Source organism: Oryctolagus cuniculus, chromosome 8, assembly GCF_964237555.1.
Source record: "Oryctolagus cuniculus chromosome 8, mOryCun1.1, whole genome shotgun sequence".
Taxonomy (NCBI): Eukaryota; Metazoa; Chordata; class Mammalia; order Lagomorpha; family Leporidae; genus Oryctolagus; species Oryctolagus cuniculus.
The window spans coordinates 208356-230494 of record NC_091439.1 but is presented as its reverse complement, the minus strand read 5'-3'; the positions used below and the strand labels follow the sequence as shown (position 1 = coordinate 230494).

Here is a 22139-nt window from a genome sequence, read left to right as displayed (position 1 = left end):
TGGAGGAAACTCCTGGCTCCTGGCTTCGGATCAGTGCAGCTCTGGCTATTGTGGCCATCTGGGGAGTGAACCAGTGGATAGAAGACTTCTCTCTGTGTCTCTACCTCTCTCTGTAACTCTGTCTTTCAAATAAATAAAATAAATCTTTTTTAAAACAGAAAATATGTTATTGCAAAAATTAAAGGAAAATTAAGGAAAGGAGAAAGGTGGATTGAGGGAGGTAGAGAGGGAACTGTGCTTATCTTAGAAGTACATGTATAGCCGGTGCCGCGGCTCACTAGGCTAATCCTCCGCCTTGCGGCGCCGGCACACCGGGTTCTAGTCCCGGTCGGGGCGCTGGATTCTGTCCCGGTTGCCCTTCTTCCAGGCCAGCTCTCTGCTGTGCTTGGGCCCTGCACCTCATGGGAGACCAGGATAAGTACCTGGCTCCTGCCATCGGATCAGCGCGGTGCGCCAGCCGCAAGTGCGCCAGCCACGGAGGCCATTGGAGGGTGAACCAATGGCAAAAGGAAGACCTTTCTCTCTGTCTCTCTCTCTCACTGCCCACTCTGCCTGTCAAAAAAAAAAAAAAAAAAAAGAAGTACATCTATAAAATGCATGAAATCTGTTCCCTATATTCTAAAAATTTAAAAAGAAAATATAACTTCAATATGCTCACAAATTCCTCAAATTCTAAGATATGTCAGATTATAAGTTCTTCCTTTTCAATGGTCTGCAAATTCATATAAATCAATGTATAATGCTTTCCACAGAAAATAATTACTTACGAAAAAAATATTGCTGGTAGCCTATCCATTTCTTTAAGTTTTTCCACAAAACAAGGAAGCATTCGTTCCTTTTCAATTCTTGCACTGTCAAAAGTTTGAGGCTTAAGGTACTGCAGTAACTGATTCACCTGAATAAAGTTATCACAAATAAAAGGCAGATAAGGTACTGAGGACCGCAAAGGAAGGCAACAGAATGCGCAGGTATTTGAGAGTGAAAAGCAAGTTGCTATTGAACAGTATATTCAGAATGACAATGTAAGTACAAAATTAGGATTTCAACCAGTCATATGCTAAGCATTTAAGTACAATGAAAACCTCAGAAAACTTGAATGACATGGTTCTACACTACTGTGATCAAGTTTATGTAATACTGTGGTGTGCTTACTGAAAGGATTATCATGACTTAATGCTGATCATTATCAGTAAATATAGGCTACAGAAGGATGACTTCAACATTTAATGGCAAGAATATCTGAAATAGTTTTTCTTATCTATAGATATCACATATACACGTATGGTCTACAAATAGTATTTTAATAGGATATTTCATTATTTTTTAAGCTACAATTTTTACGTGGTATAAGTTACCAGAGAAAAGGTAATAGATTCAGTAGGGGCTGTGCATTGGGCACAGTGGTTAGGGTGCCACCTGGGATGCTCACATCACAAAACAGAGTCCCTGGGTTCAAGACCCAGCTCTGCTTTGGAGCCAACAGAAGCTAATACACACCCTGGGAGGTAGCAGGTGGTGGCCCAAATACCTGGACACCTGCCACCAAAGTGATGTAGTTCCAGGCTCCTGCCTTCAAGCTGGCCTAGCCCCAACTATTGAAGGCATTTGGGAAGTGAACCAATCGGTGGAAGATCTCTATATCTATCTATCTATCTATCTATCTACCCATCTACCCATCCACCCATCCACCATCCACCCATCCACCATCCACCCATCCATCGCAGGCTCCAAAGGAATGAAGCATATGGCTGGAAGGGATGTGGGAATTAATTGGGTCTAGAGGTTTTCCACCTCCTAGGAAATGGCAAAAATACTCAATGAAATACTCAATGAAAGTCTGATCTAAGTGTTGTCTTTACACCCAAGTGTACTAGAAACCAGACAATGGCAATAGTGGGCCAAAGATTCTCCATCCTGCTGAGAATTAAACTTACATGGTGGGGGGAGGGGGTGGGCACTGGCACTGTGGCATAGAAGGTTAAGCCTCCTCCTATGGCACCAGCATCCAATACGGGCACAGGTCCGTGTCCTGGCTGTTCTGTTTACGGCCTGGGAAAGCAGTGGAAGATGGCCCAAGTGCATGGGCCCCTGTGCCCACATGGGAGACCCTGGCTCCTGGCTTCAGATCAGCCAGCTCCTGCCATTACGGCAGTTGCGGGGATTGAAACAGCAGATGGAAGATATTTCTCTCTCTCTTTCTTTCTCTCTCTCTCCTCTGTCTGCTTAACTCTGTCTTTCAAATAAATAAATAAATAAATAAATAAATCTTTTTTAAAAAATTACATAGGAGGTTGTTTTAAAATTCCAGTGCCCCAGTCCACTGGAGGTCAATCAGCTCAGAATCTCTAGATGAGATCGGGCTTCCTAGATGATCCCTGATAAGCAGCCAGGGTTGAACCCCTCATGAATTTAATAATGATTTGGGACATTAGGTGGTTTTCACATTTGCAGATCAGTGTGGCCTGTCCCAGTGAGTTTTACTGACTGAGGTGCACATTCAAAGAGGATATAGTAGTAGCAGGTGTGGGCTGTCCCAGATGGAACTAAAGTAATGATTCTCTACATCTTTCTTTACCTAGCTGGCTAAATTTAAGGTAGAATGGCAAAGTACAGTAATAGGATTTCCATATTCAAATACTAAAGAGCCCTATGGGGATTTTCTTCACCATAACTGAATAAATCAGATTCATTTTATATTAAATAAAAAATCCTAAATGTCTGTCACAACCTTGCCTGGGTCCAGCTGCATCCAACTAAGCAGTTCCTTTTTCAGTTCCTCTTCATATTTCTTGGCATCTGTCCTCATGATGACTACTTTATTTTTGAAGCAGCTGAATTCTTCAGGTTCTAACTCCTTGAAAATGAAGAAGCACAAATACCAAAGAAAATACAGTTATCACCTGGTCTAAAGTTTGCCACATGCACAGTTATGAGGCAAATCTCTCAGTTCACTGCATCCATGTTTATGAACAGCGTTAACTACATGAGGAGTTGAACACATAATGTTTTTAAGTATTTAAAAAGCAAGATTTAAGGCCGGCGCCACGGCTCACTAGGCTATCCTCCGCCTTGGGGCGCCGGCACACCGGGTTCTAGTCCCGGTTGGGGTGCTAGATTCTGTCCCGGTTGCTCCTCTTCCAGGCCAGCTCTCTGCTGTGGCCAGGGAGTGCAGCGGAGGATGGCCCAAGTCCTTGGGCCCTGCACCCCATGGGAGACCAGGATAAGTACCTGGCTCCTGCCATCAGATCAGCGCGGTGCACCTGCCGCAGTGCACCAGCCACGGAGGCCATTGGAGGGTGAACCAACGGCAAAGGAAGACCTTTCTCTCTGTCTCTCTCTCACTGTCCACTCTGCCTGTCAAAAAAAAAAAAAAAAAAAAAAAAAAGCAAGATTTATTAGAGCCAGAGTGGCATGGAGGGGGCCCCAAGAGAGGCAAACCAGAAGGGGCCCGTGGCACTGGAGTTTTTAAGCACAGTTTTGGGGGAGGAAAAAAACTTCTCAGCTTGACATTCAGTTACAGGCAGGGACAAAACCCATCAAAAAAAAAAAAAAAAAAAAGACATATCATTCTTACTGTAGCAAAGCATTATTCTAAGAACTTTTAATTATTTGGCTTATGTTAATAACAATGCTACAAAATAGGCATTATTAGCTCTTTTAACTAATTTTTCTAAATCTAGAGAAATGAGTCTCTGAAGTTTCTGCTTTGAACTATGGAATACTACGCCTTCATCTACATCAGAGTAACACCATTATCTAGTTTGTTCATTCTTAACGGACTATCATGCCACAGGACTAGAAATATCAGCTAAGGAATACCCACAAATACACACACACACACCCCACATGCACTGACACACACATACACACACATACCATTCACAGACACATATGCACACATATACAACATACACACATACACCACAAGCACAACACACATGCAGACACGCATATCACCATACACATACATACACCACATGCACATACACGCATACACCACACACAACATACAGATACACACATACCATGAACACACACACCACGTACACACACACATGCACATGCACCACATTCACACATACACATACATCACGTTCACACACATACATATACCACATTCACACACACATACACACATCACATGCAAATATGCATGCACACAAACACCACATACACAGACATACACGAAATGCACACACACACACACGAGAAATCTCCAAAAAGTTCATGGAAATGTGTATTGTGAAACAAACTGCATGAATTTCAAAATTACTTTGCACCAAAACAAACTTACAACTCCATTTCTTCTAATTTTTGAAATATATATACATATGTAAGTGTATTATACGTATTTACGCACACACAGAGAGAGAAACAGTTCCTAGTGTTTACTTTCATACACACACCTGCATTCTTGACCGTTCTGGCCAAATGTGTACCATAGCATCATACAGAAGTATGCTTTCCCGAGGAGAAAACTGAAGGTCTGCAGGGACTCCATACTTCTCTATCTGAAAAGCAGAAAATGCAAAACCATTGATCTCCATCCCATATGCAGATTTTAACCACCTTGACGCCTCCTTTTCCAAAGTGCTTTTGTACTTACATGGTTGACTGTGAGTGCAGCGCACGGGTGGTAGTGTGCAATGACAAAATCGTTATCCTTTAGAGAACACACATACTTTTCTAGATCGTTGTATCGTTCTTTGTAACACACTGTGAAAGTGGAATTAAAATGCGGATTAAGATGGGTTTGTGTCTCTCAGCAATGATGTAATTCCAATTTTCTAAAGACAGCTAGGCCTAGGGAGAGCTGTGCTGGAAGCCTCTGTCGACAAAACGACAACAGGGCCATGCAGTGGAGGAGGAACTTATGTGCCTATACCGCACACAGATGTTTTACCTGCCCTCCTGGCCTGGATCTTCAGTCACAGTCCATCCTTGCTTCTTGTAATTCCTAGTGTATATTTTTCTAAATATTCTTGGAAAGCATGCTTTTGCATAAGGAGCACGGTTTGAATAAAAAGGCCTGCAACCCATTCAACTATTTCAATAGGAAACACGGGTGTTAATTGGATCATCTCCCTGTCTTGGAGAACAGTATCACCATCTCCCAGAGAAAACGAGCCTTCTTCTGTCATTTACTCATTTTTTAAATCCAGGAATCCAATATGCCACAGGGCTTTGTTAATATGTCACTTAAAAGCCGGCGCCGTGGCTCAATAGGCTAATCCTCCACCTTGCGGCGCCGGCACACCGGGTTCTAGTCCCGGTTGGGGCGCCGGATTCTGTCCCGGTTGCCCCTCTTCCAGGCCAGCTCTCTGCTATGGCCAGGGAGTGCAGTGGAGGATGGCCCAGGTGCTTGGGCCCTGCACCCCATGGGAGACCAGGAAAAGCACCTGGCTCCTGGCTCCTGCCAGGATCAGCGCGGTGCGCCGGCTGCAGCGGCGGCCATTGGAGGGTGAACCAGCGGCAAAGGAAGACCTTTCTCTCTCTGTCTCTCTCTCTCACTGTCCACTCTGCCTGTCAAAAAAAAAAAAAAAAAAAAAAAAAAAAAATATGTCACTTAAAATTAGGACAATTTAGCATTTACCTACCTAACATGTTATCTATTTTACTTACGCATTGTTTAACCCTGCATCTCCATAAAAATTAAGCTCTAGGAAAGCAAGGAGTTGTTTTCTGCTCTATCTCTGGGGACTTGAGTGGGATCTGGCACAGATGAGGTACTTTGACATTGTCAAGTGAAAACATGTATATGGGGCCTGTGTGGCACACCTGGTTGAGCTTCTGTTTGCAACCTTGCCATCCCATAGAGTGACAGGTCAGGTCCCGGCTGCTCCACTTCCATCCACCAACACCCTGATATTGTACTGAGAAAGCAGATGATGGCCCAAGTACTTCAGCCCCTGCCAACCACGTACGAGAGTCAGATGGAGCTCCTGGCTCCTGGCTTCAGCCTGGCCCATTCTCAGCTATTATGGTCATTGAGAGAATGTACCAGCAAATGGACAATCTCTCCCTTTCTGTGTCACTCTGCTTTCAAATAAATTAACCTTTTTTTTTTAAGGTTCTCTAATCTACTGTTGGTGGGAATGCAAACTAATACAGCCATTGTGGAAGACAGTATGGCGATTCCTCAGACAGCTGAAAAAAGATATGTCATATGACCCAGTTATCCCACCCCTGGGAATTTACCCAAACAAAGTAAAATCAGCATATGAAAGAGTTATCTGTACATCCAAGTTTATTACAGCTCAATTTCCAACAGCTCAGATATGGAATCAACCCAGGTGTCCATCAAGTGGTGACTGGACAAAGAAAATGTGGAATACATACACTTTGGAATATTACTCAGCTGTAAAAAATGGAATTCTGTCTTTCACAATAAATTGGATGTACCTGGAAACCATTATACTTAGTGAAATAAGCCAGTTCCAAAAAACAAATACCATATGTTTTCCCTGATCTGTGGTAATGAAGAGTATCAAAAAGTAATGTATAATTATTTGCATTGCAATCTGCAAAAATTATTCTTCTGTGTAAAATGGCTTAAAGTCTAAATGAACTTAATCATTATCCTGTAACCACACAGGAAATATTTAAATGTTACATTGTCATCGCTTCTATTTCATTTTAAAAAATGTATGGGTGAAATGGTCACTTTTTCTCTTCAATTATTGATAGCCGCTGTGTATATTCCCACTAAACTAGGGTCGTCTTGCTTTTTACATGTTAAACTTCTTATTAGGTAAGGTATTAACCTTTTTTTAGTATTCAGCCTTTTTACAGTACTGGAAATTTAAAATATGCTATCTCAAAACCTAAAAAAAAGAAAGGTAGCAGGAAGGAGACTGGGAGGGAGGAAGGGAATACCATTATGTTCTTAGACTTGTATCTATAAGCATATTGATTCTTAAAATTAAAACAAAAATGAAATAAAACAGCATGAATGTCACATATAGGAATCTGAAATTCACAGTAGCTAAGAGATGGAATTAACCTAGATGTCCATCAACTGATTACTAGATAAAGAAAATGTGGTATACATACATGATGGAATTTATTCAGCCAAAAAAAAAAAAAAAACAAAAAACAAAACAGAGAGAGAATGAAATCCTGTCTTTTACAATAAAATGGATGCAACTGGAAACCAATTTACTTAGTGAAATAAGCCAGAACCAAAAAGACAATAGTAGGTTTTCTGATTTGTGGTAAGTAAGATATAGAGTACACAAAAAGTCATGTATATGAGTGACATTGACATCCTGAGATTTGATTATTGCTTATAGCCCTTGTCAACACCCCTGTAGAACAGTGGTCTTCCTATGGGTGGAATCCTTTATTTAGTGGAGGACTAGCCCTGTGATGAAAGAAGTTGAAAGTATGTTATTGCAAAAATTAAAAGGGAAAAAAAGAAAGGATGGAGGAGGGTAGTAGGGAGAGTGGGAAGTATCATTATGTCCTGCAAATTGTATATCTGAAATCTGTTCTCGTTATACAAAGAAAAATAAAAAAGTAGTCAGATAAACATGATTCTATACTACTTCAGAGAATTCTCACGAAATAGTCCCAAATGCATGCGGTAAGGAATACTCAATTCAATAGTAAAACATTTAGAGTATGTGCATAATAAAACAATTATGATATGGATAAAAGCATATGATTTCAAATATCCAGTATTTTCCAAGGAAAAGAGGGGCACATACAAAAATAACTACCACAGGTGGTAGGAAATTGCGTAACATAGGACACCCTATGGGCCCTGACCTAGAACAATCAAGGTGGTGTTCGGGATGTGCCGCAAGGCAGAATCTTTCCAATAAAGAGTAGACAGGACTTGGCCAAGTACAGAGGAAAGTGACCCAGGGAGAGCGTTCTAGAAGAAAACCTGAAACTCAAAGGCAGATTTCAGAGCACAATTAATAATCCAAACTATCAAGAAAGTCCTGAAAGGAGAAGATTTCTTAGATGAAACAGGGGATAGCACAGAAGCTGGGACCACAGGTGAATTGGAAATTTTGAAACACATTGTTCAGTGAGCCAGAACTGTCCTCTAGGTTTGTTTGAGTCTTTTCTCACAGAACAGGAGTGAAATGCTTATCTTGGCTATGACTCCATATCAATCACATTAAATCATGAAGGAATTCGCACAACACCAAAATAGACAATATTTGGAAAGAATTTGATCTCCAAGTTCAGTCAGTCAGCTCTGTGGACGTCAACATGGAATATCACCTCCTAGAGCTGTTTCCTATCTATTTCATTTCCTCTGTAACTGAAAGTAAGATGCACTGCCTTTCACGGTTACAATAAGAACAAGTTGCTCTGCGTATGTAGAACACCCTCAAATGTGACGAGCACACGGGGTATGCTTGCTACTTCTGCACTCCCCTCTCCCGAGTGAAGAAATCCATACCCAGTCTAACTTTGTACGATGGCTTTCCTACTCTTGTTCGTTGTTGTCTCTTTGAGCTTTTTGAGGCATTTCTTGATGGATCAGCATTTTCCATTGTGCTTTCAACACGTTGCCAATATCCTTTAACTAACGCCAACCACCTAGTTACAAAAAGAGAACAATCATTGTTGCAGAAAAACGTGTTCCTAAGTCTGTATATATGAATCACATGAAATTTGTTTACCTTAAATAAAAAAATTTTAAAAAGATAAAATGAAAAATTGGAAATGATGGGTGTGGTTCATTAACTTTGACAAAGATATCAGCATAAAACGTAATAGCAGAACTTGGGTGAAGGGGAATATGGTAACTCTTTGTATCTCATAATTTGTTTGCAAATTTAAAATTGTTCTTAAGATGTTAAAAAGCAGATATGACTGGAGGGAGGCACGATGGTGGAACAGTGACAGGGAAGTCTTCTATAGGCTCCACGAACTTAGCAGAAAAAAAAGTGAAGTCACACTCTCCGGGAAAACTGCAGTGGGAGATCTTGCAAAAGCAGTGGAAATGGCCTGGACCTAAGGGGAAGGCACAGGCACACAGCAAGGAGCTCGGAGCGTGGAGCAGGAACACAACAAAGGAACCAGCAGCCCACCTGGATAGCCAGGTGGGGTCAGACTGCACCGGCCCTTGCCACACCACGGCTGGTGCAGCTGGAAGAAGAATCTAGTAGACTGTGCAGTGTCTGAGTCCAGCCCAGAACCCTCAGGGGAGCTGGGGCGACTGCTCACCCAGAGTGGGGGAAGAAAAGCCGAGCACCTCCCTCACCACGGCTCCCGCTACCACACCAGCGCCCTGCAGCTAACAGGCTGGGAAACAGCTGGCGTCATTCCACATGATCGGAGCAGCGGCTCCAGCTTCTCCGAACACACCCAGTAGCTAGTGGGAACTGTTGGCAGGGGCAACCAGAGCAGTTCGAATCAACTGGTGGGGTCTGTCCCCACCTGTCATCAGGCCAACAACACCAGCTCCTCTGCACCCATATGGCAAAGGGCGGGGAGGGGGAGCCATCCCCACCAAAGGGAAGCGCCACCCTCAGGGCTCTTGTACCCACCCAGCACAGTTCTGAAAGCAGCAGGGCTGCAGATGGCAAGTACTGTGCTTGCTTGCAACCCAGAGATTCTACCAAGGCGAAAAATCCCTGTGGACTTTGAGTCTGCTCAGGGTGAAACACACAGCCTCCCTGTGGACAGGACAGCCTAGCGGGGCAGAGTGTACTCTCTTGCAGTCCTTGTCTATGGGAGCCCAGGGTGCTGAGACTGTGAAAACACTGTGACTGTGAGAGGGGGCAGGGTGTAGCGGGTGCTGGGTAAGTTCTGGGTGCAGAGCCACACTTTCAGAACTCCTAGGTTGCCAGGGCAGACCACTGCAGCTGGACCCGTGCACACAGAGAGCTCTGCACACGTTCCCGAATCTGCATACAGGAAATGGATGAAATTTGTATACTTTAAATTAAAGAAAATTTTTTAAACAAGAAAAGCATTAATTTTCAAAAAAAAAAAAAAAGAATGAATATAAATCTCAGACTCACTCAGTGAGATGCTCAGGGTTACTGATAGTAGCAGAAAGGGCCAAAAAGGGACAACGAATCATAACAAGGAGATGTTCCCACACTTCCGCTCCAACTTCTCCCCCAAGGCAGTGAACCTGTCAGTGTAAACAGACTCAATGTCAGAATGGGGACAGGGGTTTTATTTTTTAATGTTAATAAACTACCTTGCTACCAGACCTACTTTTCCCTTCTACTCTCCATTTCAGTAACATTCATTTACCCACTGACAAAGCTCGTGAAAGAAGCCAATATGTTTTGCAGAATCACAGTATGTTCCAGACTTTAACAATAATGTATTTAGGAATGACTTGCTCTGTAACACATTGTGACGATTGACCCATAAGCAAATACTATTGCCTGCCGTGGTAGTGAAAGCGCATCAAGCACACCATGAACAAAAGGACACATGTTAAGTGTTATTTACAAAAGAAACACTGGTTGAATGACAGAGATTGTCTTAAACAGATACTAAGATAAATCTTGATACAAACCCACATTTGCTTATGCATCACTAATCTCAACACCTTTAAACAGTCTTGATAGATAACAGTATCTATCTTCAAAGGCATTTTATAAAGAGGAAATACAATTTCCTAGAAATTATTTAGAATATATGCCAATCACAGTAAACATTAAAATAATGATGCCAATTATATTTTGTATAGCAATGCATGTTACAATATACTTAATTATTAATTAACACAATGCTTGTATTCTTTTCCTAACCTTTATTTTGTTGTGAAACATAAGATTCAATAAATTACATAAAGCTTGATTTTTCAGATCACAAAGTATTATCCATGGAAATGAAGTAAACCAAATGTCATTGTCACTGCACCTGTAAATCAAGATAAATAATGCCTCTAGCATTTCAGAAGTCCAGATTATAACAGCTTCCCTCTTTGGAAGTTACTATATCAATTTTTGAAAAAGTTATGATTCCATTGGTCATTCTACTTCTTCACATGTCCATGTGTATATATGTACTTGTATGTTTATATATAAAGCATAGAAATTTATTTTGCCCATTTAAAACATTGTATAACTGGAATTATTTAACTTGTGTTCTTTGTATCTAACTTCCTTTGCCCAACATGATTTTTAAATTAATCTGCATTTCAGCCGGCACGTGGCTCACTTGGCTAATCCTCCGCCTGCAGCACTGGCACCCTGGGTTCTAGTCCCAGTTGCTCCTCTTCCAGTCCAGCTCTCTGCTGTGGCCCAGGAGGGCAATGGAGGATGGCCCAAGTGCTTGGGTCCCTACACCCACATGGGAGACCCGGAGGAAGTACCCAGCTCCTGGCTTCGGGTTGGCACAGCACCAGCCGTAGCGGCCATTTGGGGGGTGAATCAATGGAAGGAAGACCTCTCTTTCTCTCTCTCTGTCTAACTCTGCCTGGCAAAAAATTTAAAAAAAAAAATTAATCTGCACTTCATTGACTTTCCTCACTCTATGTATTTTATCAAATGCCTGTGCCACCTTCTATTTTTTTCTACTCTGGAGGACATTTCAGTTGTTTATAGTTTGATAACACCACCAATGATGCGACTATGAACATTTTGTACAGGTATCCTAGCCTGATTCAGTCTTACTCTTGAAAACGTGACTCCTGTTTTTCTATTTCAGAATATATACAAGTGGAATTCCTTGTTCCTGAAGTACTGTCACCATCACTAGTTTTGTTGAGACAATTTCCAAAGCAGCACAATGTCCGTGCCTTCCCATTGCTCCTCCTCCTCTGCAACACCTGACACTCTAATTGTCAACACTGTGATGGGTAAGACTCAATGTGAGGTTACTTTCAATTAATTTAGTTCTTTATTTGAGAAGAAAAACAGAGAGAAAGGCAGAAAGGGACAAAGACTGTACCTACTGACTCACTCCCCAAATATCCACAATGTCCTGGGCCAAGCCAAAGCCAGGAGCTGGGAACTCACCTGGGTCTCCCACATGCATGATAGGAGCCCAATTACTTGAGGTATCACCTGCTGCCTCCCTGGGTGCACATTCACAAGCAGCTGGAGTCGAGAGTCTGAGTTGGGAATGGAACCCAGGCTCTTCAACATGGGATCTGGGCAAACGCCTGCCTCTCAGTGTGACATCAACTTGTATTTCACTTGACTTACTTTTCAGAAGTGTATCAAGGGTCTTCAAAAAGTTCACAGAAAATGTATGCTATGAAAAAGTTATTTGTGGAGGGGCTGGCATTGTGGCACAGCCGGTCCAGCATCCCAATGAGCCCCTGTTTGAGTCCCAGCTGCTTCATTTCTGGTCCAGTTCCCTGCTAATGCACCTGGGAAAGGTAGCAGAAGATGTCCCAAGTGTTTGGGCCCCTGCCACTCAAGTGGGAGACCCAGATGGAGTTCCTAGCTTCTGGCTTTGGCCTGACCCAGCCCTGGCTGTTGTGACCATTTGGGGAGTGAACCAGTACATGGAAGATATCGCGCTCTCGCTCGCTCTCTCTCTCTCTCTCTCTCTCTCTTCCCCCTTAAGGATGTGCTACACACAGAAACACAGAGAGATAGCCATCATTATGAAAGAATGTAAAGGCAGAAAATCCCCCAGTAAAAGTACAAAAGAAATTCAAAGTAAACAATGGGAATATTATGGGAAAATGGCAGAGCCAAGTTGTTACTTATCAATAGTCATGTTGAATGTAAATGGCTTCACCTCTCCAGTAAAAACCAGACTGGCTGAATGGATTAAAAAACAAGACTCATCTATTTGCTGCCTACAAGAAACACCTCTCATCAACAAAGATACAAACAGACTGAAAGTGAAAGGATGGAAAAAGATACTCCATGCCAACAGAAACCAAAAAGAACTGGTATACGATCCTAATATCAGACAAAATAAACTTCAACTTGAAAACTGCTGAAAAAGACAAAGAAGGGCACCATGTAATGATTAAGGGATCAATTCAACAGGAAGAAGTGACTATTGTAAACGTACATGCACCTAGTTACAGGTCACCTGGTTATTTAAAGAAATGTTAATGGATCTAAAGGGAGATAGGACTCAAATACAATAGTAATGGGGTGGAGGGAGGTCAGACCAAGGCAACAGGACCAGTCTCACAGGGCAAAATAGCTAATAAGGAAGGGGTATATAAGCCAGCAGTGACAGAGCCATGAGAATTTCATGCAGAGAAGCCCAGGAGTCCAACAGAGACTGAGCAGGCCCACACTGAGGGAGCAAAAAGTGGTGGAAGAGCAGTGGAGAAACCGAACCTCGAGACTGACACCACCCCCACCCCCGGCAGACCAGGCGAGACACGAGGTCTCAAGTCCACGGAGCTGTGGGTAGAAGTGGGCGGGGGAGCCTGGTGAACTGTGTTTGAAGTTCCAAGCTGGAAGAACAGGGGAACAAATGGAGAGGTTGGGCACCTCCTACCATCCATGTCTCCCCCTCCCCACAATCAGACCTGCAGCCTGCTGGGAGAAGCCATATTATTTGTTTACATCTTCAAATGTAAGCAGGGGGCTACTGCTTTGCTGCTCATGCTCATGTCCGTCAATTGGGGGGGCCACTTCACAAGACCCCAGAAATAGGATCACAACATTCCAGAGTAATTTCCCCACCACCAGCAGCAAGCTGTACAACAAGGAGAAGTACTAAATATCGAAATCTCGAGCTGGTTCCATGCACAAGCGAGAAGCAAGCCCAACCCCAAAAGGCAGGGCTTAGTGCATCAGAGCTCTCGTACCTGCCCCATCAAGATCAAGAAGTGAACAGGACGACTCCTGGAGGCGGCCCTGCGTGCTTCCATTTGCAACGCACAGACACATAGCAGCTCATAGCAGTGGGAAATCTCACTGTTAGGTAGGAAGTCAGATATGAGCTTATGTGTGTATGACATAAAGGCTTAAAGAGAAGACGTCTATGTCCAGCATATGCATCTGCATCTCAAAGTCATCCCAATAACGTTTCAGGGGCAGCCCAGTGTTCACATCCTGCACTGCCCCTTCCTACCCCATAATCTGCCAGGTGGGGTCCCTGCCCCTTCTGCCTGACAATCTTCCACAATCGCAGCCCAGTATCTGAATTTAAAATACCCTGCTCCAGATCCTGGGTTAGGATGGTGCCAGCTAGGCTTCCTCCTGTCTGATACCTTCAGAGGAAAACCCAGATAGGAGCTTCTTACTATTTGCATCCATAAAATCCTTTGTTTCAGGAGATGTGTGAAGACAAATACTCATCTCCTTAAAAACCCCCAGCCTCCACCGGACGGTGCGCTCTGCCTCTCTGCTGAGCTGCCTGCCTGCCTGGCCAGGTGTAATCTCTCCATTCAACCATGTAACCTCGTCCCCCCCACCCCCGCCCGCCCCAGTCCGAGTGACTGCGCACTCTCTCTCAGGTCCTATCTGGAGAGGTGCCCATCCGTTCTTACGAATGTCCCTTCCCTAATAAACTTTGCTATTTTACTCTTCTACTACTCTGTCTCACGCCTGAATTCTTTCTTGCAAAGACAAGAACTCTGCCATTCACAGTAACATCACCACAAGCACCAAGACACATATTTAAGAGAAAAGCAACCGGAAATGCCAAAAAAACAAAGGAAAAAACCTTAATAAGGATAAGAAAGACAGTATGAGTCCCTCCCAAAGGAACACTACAACTCTTCAATAATAGAAGCTGGAGAAGAGGCTGAGGTTATGCCAGAAATGGAATTCAGAAAATTAATCATCAGATTACTTAGAAGCAATCAGAAATAAACTCACAATCTAAATGAAACATGTTCCCAAGAAATTGAGATATTAAAGAGAAGTCAGTATGACCTTGTCTAAATAAGATTGGAGTTGGTGAACTCAAAAGGCTTCCATAGCCTTGGCAACCCATGATAAGAGCCTAGGGTGATTACTGATGCCATAAACAAGAGTGTCAATTGTTAAGTCAACAACAGGAGTCATTGTGCACTTACTCCCCATGTAGGATCTCTGTCCTTAATGTGTTATACTATGCAAATTAATGCTATAACTAGTACTCAAACAGTACTTTACACTTTGTGTTTCTGTGTGGGTGCAAACTGTTGAAATCTTTACTTAATATATACTAAATTGATCTTCTGTATATAATGATAATTGAAAATGAACCTTGATGTGAATGGAATGGGAGAGGGAGCTGGAAATGGGAGGGTTGCAGGTGGGAGGGAAGTTACGGGGGGGCACTGTAATCCAAAAGCTGTACTTTGGAAATTTATATTTATTAAATAAAAGTTAAAAAAAAGAGAAGTCAGAATGAAATACTAGAAATGAAGAATTCCATAGTTCAAATAAAAAATGCAGTGGAAAGCCTTAACAATAGAATAAGTGAGACAGAAAAAAGAATATCAGACTAGAAGACAATTTTCTGGAAATAATAAGGTCAGACCAAACACAAGAAGAAGAAATTAGGAAACTGAAAAACATGGTAGGAGATCTACAAGATTCTATCAAACGACCCAACACACAGATCCTAGACTGCCAGAAGGCATGGAGAGAAAGAATTAGAAGGCCTTCTTAATGCAATAATAACAGAAAACTGGAGCAATCTGGAGAAAGCAATCTGGAGAAAGAGACATCCAAGTACAGGAAGTACACAGAATTCCCAAAAGACAGGAAGAGAAAAGATCTGCACCTTGACACATTGTAGCATAGCTCTCCTCCATAACGCATAAAGAAAAGATCTTAAAACCTGCAGGAGAGAAAGACAAATCACACTCAGAAAACTCAATTAGATTCACTTCCAACTTCTCATCACAAACCCTAAAGACAAGGAGAGAATGGAAGACATACTCCAAGTCCTAAGGGAAAAAAATTGTCAACCCAGAATACTGTACCCTGCAAAGCTCTCATTTATGAATGAAGGAAAAATAAGGATCTTCCACAACAAACAGAAATTGAAAGAATTTCTAACTACCTGCACAGCCCTAAAAAGATGTTCAAGGATGTGCTACACACAAAAACACAGAAACAAGAACATCCCTACAAAAGTAGTTGAATGCAGAAAATGACCCAGCAAAAGTACAAACAAAATTCAAAAACAGAACTATTTACAGAAACATGGCAGGGCAAAGTCGGCACTTAACAATACGTATGGTGAATGTAAATGGCCTGAACTCACCAGTTAAAAGACACAGACTAGCTGAATGGATTAAAAAAGAAAATCCATCTATTTGCTGCCTACAAGAAACATATCTTTCCAACAAAGATGCATGCAGACTGAAAGTGAAAGGATGAAACAAGATATTCCATGCTAACAGAAACCAAAAAAGAGCTGGTGTGGCCATCCTAAATCAGACAAAATAAACTTTAACACAAAAACTATTAAAAGAGATAAAGAAGGGCACTATACAATGATTAAAGGATCAATTCAACAGGAAGATGTGACTATTATAAATGTATATGCACATAATAACAGGGCACCTGGTTATTTAAAAGAAATGTAAAGGGAGATATAGATTCAAATACAATAGTAATGGGGGACTTCAATACCCCACTTTCAGCAATGGACAGATCAATGAGGCAGAATATCAAAAAAGAAATAACAGAGTTAATCAATACCATAGACAAAATAGACCTATTAGCTATCTATAGAGCCTTCCACCCTAGAGCCACAGAGTACATCTTATTCTATTTGGTACATGGAACTTTCTATAGGATTGACCACATACTAGGCCATAAAGCAAGTCTAAGCAAATTCAAGCAAATCAAATCATGTCATGCATCTTCTCGGACCACAATGCAAGGAAACTGAAAATCAACAACTCAAGAATCTCTACATTATATGAAAACACATGGAGAATGAACAACATGTTCCTGAATGCACAGTGGGTCATAGAAGAAATCAAAAGAGAAATCAGAAAATTTCTGGAAACAAATGAAGACAACAATACAACATACCAAAATTTGTGGGATACAGCAAAAGCAGTGTTAACAGGAAACAACTCTCCCAGAACTTATTGGTAAACCCTTCTATAAACAACTTATATTTATTTTAGTAACTAACCATATGAATGCCATCTTTATTAAAGTACATATGGTACATGTGGTCTTGGTTGACATAAAATATTCTGTTGAGATAAAAGGAATAAAAAGCACATACCTCATCAAATATGACATAGCGCATTCTTTCTGTCCATTTCTGATAATGAGGTGATAGCAAGAGTATTTCCAAACACTGAGGCACTGTTACTAATATCTGTTTTTTTTAAAAAAAAGCTGTTTTAATTTCCAAACATTAATAAGAAATTTTATGACACACTATATCCATCTTGACATTTCCATGTTCAAAAAAATATTTCATTAATGTAAAAGTAAAATGAATATGTACAACTGATCCCCACATATGCTGCCACTGATACACTCAAAAGCAGTTAAGTTTGTTTCATTAAGAAACATTCTCTTGGGGCTGGTGCTGTGATGTAGCAGGTAAAGCCGCTGCCTGCAGTGCCAGCATCCCATATGGGCACCAGTTCCAGTCTCGGCTGCTCCACTTCCGAGTCAGCTCTCTGCTATGGCTTGAGGAAGCAGTAGAGGATGGCCCAAGTGCTTGGGCCCCTGTACCCATGTGGGAGACCAGGAAGAAGCTCCTGGCTCCTGGCTTCGGATCAGCACAGCTCCAGCCATTACGGTCAGTTGGGGAGCGAACCAGCAGATGGAAGACCTCTCTCTCTCTCTGCCTCTCCTCTCTCTGTAGAACTCTTTCAAATAAATAAATAAATCTTTAAAAAAAAAAAAAGAAATATTCTCTGGCACAGTATTCTGGGAATACAAAAGTAACCATGTCCTGAAACCATCTCTACTAAAGAGGAAGTTGCTTCCTCAGGCTAAAATTTCAGAAAAGTAATGCATTCTCTTTACGTAACATTTATGTAATGTAAACATTTAATAATTAATATTGAATTAAAATATCATCAGTGATCAAATTCTTAGATAAGAAAAATTATACAAACCATCTAGCCCAATATAAATACATCTATCAGGGTAGCTGTGGGTTTCATGTTACCCCATTAAAACCCTACGTGTCTCCCAGAGTGCCACATTCACACTACGACTCATCATGCGGACAGCTGTGACATACCTGACAGTTCAAGGTGTCGTGGCGGTAATCCCTTGTGAAAACTCCACACACCACTGAGCCTTTCGGCAGTGCTTTAGTAAACAAATTGTAGACAGTTCCCACCACCTGGTTAACCAGAGCCTGGAGTCACAAAAGACAGAGTGAGCAGCTACTCAGTAAACTATCAACAATGCTGCAAAACACTGGTTCAAGCAAACCCACGTCTGGAACCACTGATACGCAACAATGCAGTACCGAACTGGTAACAATTCTGCCCTAATAAGGCAACACCTCACAGCAAATCCTTCCACCAATTCCATTTAAGTTTTCTAAATGTTATATAATACAATGCAGTGCCTGTTGATGGGATGGCCAGCAACAAAAACACAAACAGTGGTTCCTCGTCCCGTCAGTGTAATATGTGCTGATACAGGTAATATTAGATGGCGCCTGTATTTTACAACGCTGTACAGTAATGGGCGCAGCACTGAAGCTCACTAAGCTCCCGCGTCCTCATCAGTGAAGGATGTGGCTCGTGGGACGCAGGGCCCCTCCCCACACTGGCTCCTCGCAGTGCAGCTGTAAGCCTGGGAATTAAGTATTTTGCTAGGGAAAGTGAGAGGAAGGAGTGTATCCCAAAACCCCTTTTGAGAGAAAAAGAATATTTATTTCGCAAGAGCCCTTTAACTCTACTTCACCCAGGCTGCTGCAAAGGAAGAAACCCACGGCCCCTGTAAGAATCCAGGGCTCTTCCATCAGGCACCTGCCCAACCCCAGAGCTGGTAAAACTGAGGGGAGAAGAGCCTGCCTCTCTTTCTCTCTCTCTCTCTCCCCCCCCCTCCCTCTCTCTCTCTCTCTCTCTCTCTCGAACTTGTCTGTCCTCTCTTAAGTACACAAGCCTGGCACCAACACCAAATCATTCCCATTGGCAAGACTCTCAGAAGTGTCCAGCCCTGTCTTTTCACAAGTGCTGGCCCTAGGGAGATTTATGAGAGAACACTAATAAACAAATGCTTGTGAATGGCACATTTACCCAATCATTATTCATGCCCAGACAGTACACTGGATGCCTGGTGTGCCTCATCTCAGGTCACGCTCGGAACAACAGCATAAAGTAAGCGGTGCCGTGTCTCCTTGCAGGTGGAAAACATGCCAGGAAACTGGCCAAGGTCACACAGCACATGAGCACCAAGCCCACGACTGTGTGACACTGGAGGCTGGGCACTACCAGGTGGGACACACGGCTACGGCAGAGGAACACCCCTAGAACAGCGCAGGGTCACAGGGCACGATACCTTTGTGGGCGCAACGTACACGGCCACTCCGTCATCGCTCTCCCGCAGGACTTTCCCCATGCAGTAGTAGGAGGCGTAGGTTTTCCCTGATGAGGTTGGAGCAACAATCACAGCCGACTCATTGTTATCTACGACATCCAGGAGTTCCCTCTGAGGGAAAAAAAATCACCTTTCATTGGAAAATGCATCTTCACTGTCATTTTTAAGTTGGCTTCAACTAGCTCTTAGACTAGTGTTTACAGTTCTGAGACCTGCTAGTGCTCAAGATGGCAGGAATCACCACTTCCGGCTATGTGCAAATAACCCAAATCACTGGAGACAGGAAAGTCCTTACTTAAACTTAGATTTAAAAACCCTCTAATACAGCAGAGGACAGTGCCACGGGTCTGTAGCCTGGCTCTTGGAGTTCTTTTTAGTTCAGATTAGGGAAACCTCATGCTGAGACGGAATTACCAAAACCTGTTGCTCTTTTCATTTCCATGTTTCATTAATTATGGTCAGTGAATGATTAAGGTGTAGAAAAGAAGTTTTTCAAAAAATGTATGCAAATACATAATAGGATCCGTGACATATCATGATGTATTATGAGTGACTGTGGTTGAACAATTGGACAACCCAAAAGCAACACTACTTTAAAAAAAAAAAAAAACAGTATATTTTGCCAAATATACATCAGGCACCTATTTTGTTATGTGAATTAAGTGGCTGCACAGAATTGGAGTGTATAGTTGGGTTCTTGTTTGTTTTGTTTTTGCTTTTGTTTTTATTTGAGGGGCAAAGACACAGATAGACAAAGACAGGTCCCATCTGCTGGTTCACTCCCCAAATGCCTAGAAACTGGGAACTCAATCCAGGTCTCCCCTGTGAATGGCAGGATCCCAATCACTTGAGCTTTCACTGCCGCCTCCTAGCGTGCATTAGCAAGAGCTGGAGTCAGGAGCTGCATGTGACACCCAAGCACTATGGTTTGGGACGCGGCGTCCTGACCAATGGCTTCACAACCAGGTCAAACTGCTGCTTCTCAATGCATGCTTCCCACACTCCATTTAAGAGAACCAGTGTATCTGTCACTCAACTGACTCGTCACTGCATTGCTTTATCTCTTGGGCCAAGACATGATTTACTTTTCTTGTCATTAAGTCGCTTTCTAGAACAGGCATTTTCAAAATTTGTCGCACACAATGAGGTCTGAACACACAGTTTCACCAAAGCGTCTTTGCCTTTCCATACGACAGATCTTTTAGAGAAATACCTGCCACGTGTCCGGTATAAAATGATGCACCCGGGGATCTGGATCACTTCTTTCTTCTCGGAACAAGTAAGGGCCCATGTGCGTTAACTGAAACCGAGCGGCTCCCATGTGAACTGAGTATTTAGAAATATCCTTCCCAGCACCTGACTCCTTCCCCTAAAATAAGTATGGTGCATTAGACCTCTGTACGACTTTACAATTCCTAACCTGGGCATGCAGGAATTATTCCCAATCCTGTTGTAGTTTGCTTTGCCTCAGTGAGATTATTTTTTCATGTTCTTTCAATAAGCTGCAAATCTTAAAACTGGATAACCCAATTTTGGAGTTACCAGAGGGTAAAAGTGCCACTCAACTTAATATATCATTACAATAGCACAGGGAACATTGAGGCTATATTCAGTATAATTTTTTAAATATCATTTTTATGGCAAGATCATTTTCCATGGCATATAAGTAAAAGACAATATGAAATTGATCTTTTGTTACAAATTAGTAAAATCTTTGATAACTGTTCCACAATTATTACACACACACACACACACTCACACACACTAAAACTGTATTTCCTTTAAGGAATTTTTTCTGACCTTAAAAAGGCATCTTTGGTAAAAATAAATATCTCTGTAAAGATCTATATAACAAATACCTATCATCTTACAAGTCAAACTATTTTACTCAGAGAATTCCACCCAATGGGTCAACAGCTCTTACTACAGGGCCTCAACATCACAGGAAATTCACGTGCTTGGCTGAGCCTCCATTCTCAGAGTTCTGACAAAACTGGATTATGATCATATTAGCCATGCATGGAAAACATAAACTTCTGTGCCAAAGTGCTCTCACTGTCAATCAACACCAAGACATGTTTGGACACAATGATGGCTTGGCGCAGAGAAGACTTCATTTAAAAATTGCCAAAAATATTAATGGAAAATGTTTAAAAACAAGCTTTTTAAAATTTATTTACTTTCTCATTTAAGAAATTAAAAAGTAATAGCAGTTTTGGTCATGCAATGTTTAAGCAAATATCCTATTTCAAATCTACAGCTGTTGGAAATAGCTAGATTCCCGTTCTGATCATCACCATCAAGGTTTTCTTGTTTTATTTTTTTAGAGAGAGAGTTGCTTTCCTAGAGCTTATAGGTCTCCAAGTCTCTTAAAGGAGTGAGGAACAGCTCTCCTCCCTTCAGACAAACCCTATACCTGTGCAACATAAGGTAGGCATAGAATAACCAAAGGAAGGGATTTGTGTGAAGACTCATAATTTCCACTCTTGATGTTCACATCCTGCATTAAGATAATTCTTTCCAATGAAATTAGTTTCTCTATCCTCATGGCTTCAAAGGCCTTCTTAAATATGTCAGTCTTCCTGATAGAAGGCTTATTAGATGGGATAGTTAAATTTTGTCTGTGGCACTTGGGGAACAGAGATGTAGGGCTCCTTCCATGTTTGCATGATAGGAAACCTGACCTCAGACTCTTAGTGAATCTACAGAATCACCAAAGACTGGTTGAAAGTATTCCTGAGATGAGCAGAGCGA

At 42.0% G+C, this 22139-nt stretch overlaps 1 protein-coding gene across 1 annotated transcript in view; it reads right to left on the bottom strand.

Annotated features, from left to right (window-relative positions):
- LOC103346374 (probable ATP-dependent RNA helicase DDX60) overlaps positions 1-22139 on the bottom strand; it is an 85778-nt gene that overhangs the window by 30489 nt on the left and 33150 nt on the right. The window contains 10 exon segments of the mRNA XM_070047171.1: positions 768-895; positions 2729-2854; positions 4407-4511; positions 4607-4716; positions 8420-8559; positions 9990-10105; positions 17095-17190; positions 18073-18192; positions 19347-19496; positions 20599-20754. Of these exon segments, the coding sequence (XP_069903272.1) occupies positions 768-895; positions 2729-2854; positions 4407-4511; positions 4607-4716; positions 8420-8559; positions 9990-10105; positions 17095-17190; positions 18073-18192; positions 19347-19496; positions 20599-20754 (1247 nt within the window).